The sequence below is a fragment of the Aquarana catesbeiana genome, linkage group LG08 (assembly GCF_042186555.1).
Source record: "Aquarana catesbeiana isolate 2022-GZ linkage group LG08, ASM4218655v1, whole genome shotgun sequence".
Lineage (NCBI taxonomy): Eukaryota > Metazoa > Chordata > Amphibia > Anura > Ranidae > Aquarana > Aquarana catesbeiana.
The window spans coordinates 4,701,818-4,711,464 of NC_133331.1; the positions used below are offsets into that span (position 1 = coordinate 4,701,818).

At 43.4% G+C, this 9,647-nt stretch overlaps 1 protein-coding gene across 1 annotated transcript; it reads left to right on the forward strand.

Annotated features, from left to right (window-relative positions):
* Positions 1-1,886: 1,886 nt before the first annotated feature.
* LOC141105555 (C3a anaphylatoxin chemotactic receptor-like) lies at positions 1,887-4,130 on the forward strand. Its single transcript, XM_073595448.1, has one exon. The coding sequence runs from the start codon at positions 1,892-1,894 to the stop codon at positions 2,849-2,851; it is 960 nt and encodes a 319-aa protein (XP_073451549.1). The 5' UTR covers positions 1,887-1,891; the 3' UTR covers positions 2,852-4,130.
* The last annotated feature ends 5,517 nt before the right edge of the window (positions 4,131-9,647 follow it).

A 9,647-nucleotide genomic window follows, 5' to 3' on the forward strand; every position in this document is an offset into this window, starting at 1 on the left:
GTGTTGGTGTAGGTGTTGATGGTATTGTTGGTGGTGTTTGTATATGTGTTGATGGTATTGTTGTTGGTGGTGTTGGTATTTGTGTTGGTGGTGTTTTTGGTGGTGTAGGTGTTGATGGTATTGTTGGTGGTGTTGGCGTTTTTGTTGTTGGTGCAGGTGTTGATGATATTGTTGTTGGTATTTGTGATGGTGGTGATGTTAGTGGTGAAGGTGTTGATGGTGTTGTTAGTGGTGGTATTTGTGTTAGCAGTGTTGTTGGTGATGTAGGTGTTGATGGTATTGTTGTTGGTGGTGTTGATATTGTGTTGGTGGTGAAGGTGTTGATGGTATTGTTGTTGGTGGTGTTGGTATTTGTGTTGGCAGTGTTGTTAGTGGTGTAGGTGTTAATGCTAATTGTTGCTGGTGTTGGTATTTGTCTTGGTGTTTTTGTTGGTGGTGTAGGTGTTGATGGTAATTGTTGTTGATGGTATTGTTGTTGGTGGTGTAGGTGTTGATGGTAATTGTTGGTGGTGCAGGTGTTGTCGGTACTGCTGGTGGTGTAGGTGTTGATGGTATTGTTGGTGGTGGTGTAGGTGTTGATGGTAATTGTTGTTGATGGTATTGTTGTTGGTGTTGGTGGTGTAGGTGTTGATAGTAATTGTTGTTGATGGTAATTGTGGCATTGGTGTTTCTGTTGGTGGTGGTGGTGATGTTGATGGTGGTGTTGGGTGGGAGTGAGGGGAAAAAGACAAGAAATGGTGTTACAGAGGAAATAGAAAGATAGAGATACAGCAACAAGGAATAAGAGAGAATGAAGAAAAAAGAGAGCAGTAGAGAGGGAGAGAGAGCATGGAACAAAACGAGAGACCGAAAAACAGAGAGAACATTTGTTGTGAAGCTTTCTCTTTGTCTTACCTTATACAGTAAGGGATACATTGCTTCCTTTAAGAAGATGAAATAATGATCACATTCATCCAGTAACTCTCTGTGTCTTTATAGGAAATAAAGATGTCAAATATCAGCAATGTGACGTGGTGTAGGTGTTGATGGTATTGTTGGTGGTGTTGGCGTTTTTGTTGTTGGTGCAGGTATTGATGGTATTGTTGGTGGTGTTGGTATTTGTGATGGTGGTGATGTTAGTGGTGAAGGTGTTGATGGTGTTGTTGTTGGTGGTATTTGTGTTAGCGGTGTTGTTGGTGATGTAGGTGATGTAGGTGTTGATGGTATTGTTGTTGGTGGTGTTGATATTGTGTTGGTGGTGAAGGTGTTGATGGTATTGTTGGTGGTGTTTGTATTTGTGTTGGCAGTGTTGTTAGTGGTGTAGGTGTTAATGCTAATTGTTGTTGGTGTTGGTATTTGTCTTGGTGTTTTTGTTGGTGGTGTAGGTGTTGATGGTAATTGTTGTTGATGGTGTTGTTGTTGTTGTTGGTGGTGTAGGTGTTGATGGTAATTGTTGGTGGTGTAGGTGTTGATGGTATTGTTGGTGGTGGTGTAGGTGTTGATGTTAATTGTTGTTGATGGTATTGTTGTTGGTGTTGGTGGTGTAGGTGTTGATAGTAATTGTTGTTGATGGTAATTGTGGCATTGGTGTTTCTGTTGGTGGTGGTGGAGGTGATGTTGATGGTGGTGTTGGGTGGGAGTGAGGGAAAAAGACAAGAAATGGTGTTACAGAGGAAATAGAAAGATAGAGATACAGCAACAAGGAATAAGAGAGAATGAAGAAAAAAGAGAGCAGTAGAGAGGGAGAGAGAGCATGGAGCAAAACGAGAGACCGAAAAACAGAGAGAACATTTGTTGTGAAGCTTTCTCTTTGTCTTACCTTATACAGTAAGGGATACATTGCTTCCTTTAAGAAGATGAAATAATGATCACATTCATCCAGTAACTCTCTGTGTCTTTATAGGAAATAAAGATGTCAAATATCAGCAATGTGACGGACACAACCAAGTCTTTGAGCTATGTGGACGTTTTCATCATCCTGGTTCTATTTGTCATTTTCCTTGTGGGGGTCCCCGGCAATGCTCTGGTGCTTTGGGTCACTGGAGTGAAGATGAGACGCAGAGTCAGCACCGTTTGGTTTTGGAACCTTGCTCTGGCCGACATCACCTGTTGCTCATTTGTCCCACTCATCCTAGTTAATACCTTCTATTCCCGTTGGCTATATGGAAAAGCTTTGTGCAAACTTTTACCCTTCATCCTTATTCTCAATATGTTCTCCAGCATCTTCACCCTGGTGGCCATCAGCATCGACCGATGCATCCTGGTGGTCTGGCCTGTGTGGGCCCAAAACCACCGCCGCTTAAGAACAGTGTGGATCGTCTGCTTGGTTATTTGGATTGTGTCTATCATATTGGGGCTACCTGCTGGCATCTACCGGACAACGGACATTGAGAATAATAGAACTGTATGTATCTATATGAAAGGTTTTATGGTTCCCATCACTCTTACTCGAATGGTTTTTGGATTTCTGATTCCTTTTGTTATAATTTTTACCTGTTACATCCGTCTGGCTTTTAAAGCACAAAATATACGACTTTTAAAAATAGGAAGGAAAACCACCATGGTGGCCCTTGCGATAATAGTGGCATTCTTCATCACCTGGGCTCCATACCACATAATGGGAATTCTTATGCTGTACACTCAAGATCAACTTGTGGTTTCCTTGAATGCTCCAGCCCAGGTCTTGGCTCACTTTAATAGTTGTATCAACCCGATACTGTACGCCTTCATGGGGAAAGAGATGAAGCGTAACGTACGACAGTCTATAGGTGGGCTCATGGAAAATGCGTTTGATGAAGAGGTATCAAGAACGGTCACATACAAAAGGAGCAAATCCTCATCTAAAGAGCACTCTTGTCTTGAGCGAGAGTAAGACTAACATACGGATGTGAGATGAACACTTATACTGATAAGAGTAATTAAACCCCGACTCTAATGCCCCGTACACACGGTCGGATTTTCCGATGGAAAATGTGTGATAGGACCTTGTTGTCGGAAATTCCGACCGTGTGTGGGCTCCATCACACATTTTCCATCGGATTTTCCGACACACAAAGTTTGAGAGCAGGCCATAAAATTTTCCGACAACAAAATCCGTTGTCGGAAATTCCGATCGTGTGTACACAAATCCGACGGACAAAGTGCCACGCATGCTCAGAATAAATAAAGAGATGAAAGCTATTGGCCACTGCCCCGTTTATAGTCCCGACGTACGTGTTTTACGTCACCGCGTTCAGAACGATCGGATTTTCCGTCAACTTTGTGTGACCGTGTGTATGCAAGACAAGTTTGAGCCAACATCCGTCGGAAAAAATCCTAGGATTTTGTTGTCGGAATGTCCGAACAAAGTCCGACCGTGTGTACGGGGCATAAGTCTTAGAAAGAACAAGGATTAAATGCTCATTATGTCTAGAGGTGACTGAATAAGGAGCAAATACTCACCTTGTTTTGCGCTCAAGAAGGTGCGATTGGTCCCTGCAGCCACTTCTCTAAGGTGGTCCCTATAGTGGTCGCACTTAGGCCCCCACCACGTACAATGCAGGGTTAATAACCCGGCATTATATATGATGATGCTGAGGGACCTTCTACAGATTGGAACTTTGGAGCTGGCCAGAGTAGGAGAGAGGACAAGCAACAATGCCTGTTCCTCTACCCCAAGACATAATAAGCATTGGCCACTGCAAGGACATTTTTTTTTTCGAATTCCTGGAGGTGCGCTTTAATATTAATGCATAGTCATAGCCTTGATTTTTTTTTTTTGGTTTTGGATATAGTGTTTCTATATATATGTCTAATTTAGGAGACTTCCCATCCTGGAGATACAACAGGAAGCAACAGAAAATGTCTACAAAGTGAGGGGAAATCCCCTTTGGCCAGAACAAATGTCCCCCAAGGAAAATTTGGTCTTGTCTCATGATCTGATGGCAGCTGCAAAACTTTGGACTTGTCAACACTTTCAATCTCAATGATCAGCAGGACAAATAGAGATGGTGAATATCTCCAGCAGAAAACAGCAGCAGTCGCCAGAAACAAACATATGACAAAGGCCCTAATTTAACCCCTAATAGGCACCTATTTAATAGGAATCACTGTAGTACCCTGGTACCCAACTTACGGCCGGAGGCCGCATGCAACAATTTTAACCTTTTTTGTATCCCTCGGGGTCCCTGCATGCACCAATCTGCATTTCTCTATTAAATAAATATGTGTAATGGCTGCGCTTAGGACAAAGGATTGAGGTATGCAGCCCCCCTGAAAGGAGCTTCCCTAAGGATCCTCCAAAAGAGTTAAAGATTATTCATAATGGGGTATGGCGCTCCCTATAGGATTATATGGGATGAGCAGCTACAGCGAAGGGGGAGGTGGGAGGGGTTTGTTATCCCTTTATGTCCTAATGTGTGATAGTGTAAGCTGTACCAAATATCTAAATAAAGTTTACATAAAACACCATAACCTCTAGTGGTGGTTTACGGTAACACCAATAAATTGTGCCAATATGACAATCTTAAGTGATAAAATCATAAAGAAGTGAACACAAGAATATAGACGGTGTAAACTAAACACCTATAATTGTGATGGGATTTCAAAGAAAAACCACCATATGATATAGTGGTTTGGCATTGAACAGAAACATATAGTGCTCCTCTGCCTAATAGTATAAATATATACAAATAACACCAAACAAATTATAAATAGTGATCATAGTCCATAGGGTGGTAAATTTCTGCAAAAAAGCGGTGTTCAAATTTTCTTCAAGCAAAAACCGTGACTGGGGTGCTTTCAGATGTTCTTAGTGACTTTTGTGCTCCCCCTCAAGACCGTCGCTGAGGACGTCAATGACGAAACGCGTACGACGGTGCCACGCACGCTACGTCACTTCCGGGTACGGACCTTTTGAACGCAGGTGGAGTGAAAACACCAGCACTACCTCCATCCAGCGTCACGTTGCTGCTTTACACCTGGCCCACTTTTCAGGCATGTTCCACTTATGGTATCTGTACCTTGATCTGTGGTGTATCTGATACACTGTTGTTGGACTTTTTGTAATTTTATTTTTTATTTTAAACGTTTTTAGTATTGGTTTATTTTTATTTGATCTTTACGGTTATATTATGGAGATTTGTCAATAAATTTTACCTACTACACTATGGGAGCCTTATATTCCTTTCTCTATGAGGGAGCTACCATGAATATAATCTAATCATCCATACGGAGAACGGAGATTACCCTGGGCGCCTTACTTGATCACGGTGGTGAGGAGATCGTGGAGGAGATAATCATATGCTGTTTGCCCCTTTTGGGGTTGTTGGATCCGGTGAGTGGGGACCCTTGAGGGGGAGCACAAAAGTCACTAAGAACATCTGAAAGCACCCCAGTCACGGTTTTTGCTTGAAGAAAATTTGAACACCGCTTTTTTGCAGAAATTTACCACCCTATGGACTATGATCACTATTTATAATTTGTTTGTTATTTGTATATATTTATACTATTAGGCAGAGGAGCACTATATGTTTCTGTTCAATGCCAAACCACTATATCATATGGTGGTTTTTCTTTGAAATCCCATCACAATTATAGGTGTTTAGTTTACACCGTCTATATTCTTGTGTTCACTTTTTTATGATTTTATCACTTAAGATTGTCATATTGGCACAATTTATTGGTGTTACCGTAAACCACCACTAGAGGTTATGGTGTTTTATGTAAACTTTATTTAGATATTTGGTACAGCTTACACTATCACACATTAGGACATAAAGGGATAACAACCCCCCCCCACCTCCCCCTTCACTGTAGCTGCTCATCCCATATAATCCTATAGGGAGCGCCATACCCCATTATGCGGAAAGATGTATAGAAAATGTGTATCGTCACACGGAGTGGTGCCGTGGATACACTAAAGATAGTACCGTGCCGCGTCCTATTAATTACATATATCAAAAACCGGGGGGAGAAGGGACTTATGGACTTTTTAGGCACCACAAAAAATATAGATAAAAATTCCTTATTTTATTTGATATCAAAAGACATACATAACAAAACAAAACAAAAATAATAATGGTTTAAAACACAACATGTGTCTGTACTAGAATCATTGCTATACAACACCGTCTACAGTGAGAAAATCTTCGGGCATTTAGGAGAAATAGCTTCCCATGTAGATAGGTCCGGAGAGATGGCTATATAGCAGTTTCATAGTCAGTTCACATGTTGGGATTGATCGATGCTCGACATGTTTCGCGTATGGATTACGCTTCCTCAAGAGCAATAGCCGTATATGATGTAGCTATCAAGGTATATAACATTACAGTTAATTATTAGTACATATACACATAGGTAAGAAACAGGCGTCTACAAGGGCGCCACATATCTAGTACCAAAAAGAACAATTGTGCGCTTGCTCATATAGGAGTGGTGGTGGGCGCCAGCGCCCCAGCGATACTAAAGGACTGCTATGGGGGCGTGCACAACATAATTATAGGTGGTATATACAATGTGTTCAGGTTTGTAACCCCGGTCAGGTATTTAGGAAAAGGAAAAGGACAGAAAGGGGGGGAGGGGGGGGAGGGAAAAGGGGGGGGGGGGAAAGGAAGGAAAAAGGGAAAGAGGGGAAGAAAAAGGGGGGGGGGGGGAACGGGGGGAAAAGGGGAGGGAGGGGGAGGAGGGGAAAAAGGGGCAATGAATGGGAAAAAAGAGGGGGAAAGGGGAGAGATGGGAAAACGGGGAAAAGGGGGGAGAAAAAGGGGGGGGGGGAGAACGGGAAAAGTAGGAGGAGAGGGGAGAGAGGGAAGGGGGAAAAAGGGGAGGAAGGGAGAGGAAAAGGTTGAGGGGGTGTGTATATACATAGGTAGCACAGACAAATAATGAAAGTAAATTATGGAAACAGTACTTACATTTAAAACCAATATGAAACATTAAAGGGGGGGTAATAGTCCGCTAGCAAGGAAAGACCAGGTGACTTGACCATATAATAGAGCTTTTCGTCTCCGAGTCAGTACCGGTATGTTTGCTCTTTTCTTATATACATGTATATGGGCCTGTTTTTGAAGTAGAGAAGGTAATGCACTTTTAAAGAAAGAAAAGGATACATATATGTATATATGTATATATATCAGACGTAAGCATTTATATATCTATATATGTGCCAATAGTAACCTATTTCCTTGCTGTGGTCTAGGACACTCACCGCTATTAGTCTTATGGATCGAGAACTGTAGTCTATGTGCCTCTGAGTTTTACCATGGAGTGCAAGCAGGCATAGAGCGCAGCGTCACTGTTATGATACCCAGTGTAAGCTAGGGTATAAATCCTAAAGTATAAATGGAACCAGGAACATAGGGAAGAAAAGAATACAGAGGAGGAGAAGAGAGGGGGAGAATGGAGCCTCAGTTAAAAGTATAAAGTCACCATCCAGCAGTATATGCTATAATCCAATTGATGCCCTAGTCAGACAGAATACCTGAATATAAAGAAGGGGAAGCCTATAGCATGTGTAGTCCTCCTGATCCTGGAGCGGAACGCACACTGAGTCAGGACGCTGTCCTTTTTGTGTGCCCGTCCCGTCCGTCGACGTCTAATCGGCGGCCGCCGACGTGACGTCATCCGGACCGGCCAAGGGCTCTACGTGCGCATGCGCCCCCACCAGCCGGAAGGGCCGTCAATCCGAACGGCGCCTCCAGTAAGAGGGCGGCGCACACACATCGCGAGCTGCATCCGCCGGCTAGAATAGCCAGCCGATGCGCGCGCCGCATCGGAGGGGACCAATGCGGCGCTGGGCGGCCGCATAGCAGTAAAGAATGCACCACCAGGTGGCACCAGCGTACACCTCCATCCGTTGAGCCAAGCGCACAAAGAGAAATTATAAACATGTACCTTGAAACAAAGGGGGGTTATTTAAAACATATATTACAATACAAAGGAGCAATATAGAGATTTCTAATATTGCATATGAGTACCTCCATACTTATACTTGATAAATCTGCTCACTAGCGAACTATATATGTACCTTCAACATGACCTCTATATCTATACGATGGATATTGGGCCCGTGTGAGTTGGTTCGGATTGACCAGAGGGGGCATATGCTTACAGAAAAAGCAACCAATGGAAGTTACAAAAAGGGTTTATAGGACTGTGATTCATTAATGCCAGGGGCCCGAGTCGCATTTAAACGCTCTATCCACAAGGTTTCCTGCCTTAAAATTTGTTTGTCCCAGTCACCGCCACGAGGGCTTCTGGGAATAACCGCAAGGGCAAAAAAGGAGACCACCGAGGTGTCAAATTTGTGGTAGAGGTCCAAGTGTCTACTGACAGATGTAATCATTTTTCCTCCTCCAGAATAGTATACATGATCTTTAATACGTGAGCGGAAGTGTCGGATGGTTTTTCCGACGTAGAAGGCTTGGCACTCACAGGTCATGAGGTAAACTAGGCCCTGAGTCTCACAGTTAGCATGAAAATGAGGAATAAATGTTTCTCCATTGGGGAGTTGGAATCTGGTCCCTGTGCGGATCCAGGGGCAAAATGAACATCTGCCACATCTGGTCATTCCTGTCGGATGGGATTGTGTTGTAGAGTCATTGCTAAAATGACTGGATGTGAGTTTGTCCCTAAGGGATCTGCTTCTTCGAAAGGTAATGGTGGGGGTGGGGGTGGTATACTTGGCCAGGATCGGGTCTTCGCGTAATAGCGACCAATGTTTGGATAAAATATTCCGTATTTCCACATGTTGTTGGGAGTATTTTGTGATGTATCTAACCATCGTGTTTACTTTTGGAGCTTTTTGTTGATACAGTAAAGTGTTGCGAGATTGGCGCAATACTCTGTTGTACGCACGACGGAGTAATGATTTGCTATATCCCCTTGCTTTTAGACGCTCACGGAGTGCTTTAGCTTGTAATTTAAAGTCCTCTGTAAAGGTGCAATTTCTCCGGAGTCTGAGGTACTGGGCATATGGTATGCTGCGTATGAGAGTATATGGGTGGGCGCTTTCCGCATGTAGCAGAGTGTTCCCGGCTGTCTCTTTGCGGAACAAAGAGGTGGCCAATTTACCATCATTATCTTTACAGATTGTGAGGTCAAGGAAGGTGATGGTTGAATGGTCACTGCACACTGTAAATTTCAAGTTGAATGAGTTGCAGTTAAGTTTATTTACCAAAATGTTAAAATTTTCCATAGATCCTGACCAAACAATGAAGATGTCGTCAATAAAACGCATCCAACACATCACCTGACTAGTCAAGTGTGATATGCTGTCATCTGAAAAAATTGAGCGTTCCCACCCCCCCAGGTACAGGTTGGCGTAGGTGGGTGCACAACAAGTGCCCATAGCCACACCCTGTACCTGGAGGAAGTGGGATCCGTCAAACGTAAAGCAATTGTGCGTCAAAATGAAATGTAACAATTTCAAGATGAATTCGCAATATTCCCAGCGGTGATGCGTTTGCTCACGAAGGAAGGAACGTGCTATCCCGACGCCCTGCTCGTGAGGGATGCTCGAGTAAAGGGCCTCGACATCCAGGGTCACGAGCAGGGCGTCAGGAGGCACGACCATCCCCTCAATTTGTTTTAATAGGTCCATTGTGTCTCTAATGTATGAGGGCAGGGCCAACACATGTGGCAAAAGAACTGAGTCCACCAGTCGACTGGCGTTTTCTGTCAGAGACCCT

Bases quoted from the DNA above. Each gene is read 5' to 3' on its own strand.
- LOC141105555 (XM_073595448.1), top strand. From the start codon at position 1,892: ATGTCAAATATCAGCAATGTGACGGACACAACCAAGTCTTTGAGCTAT.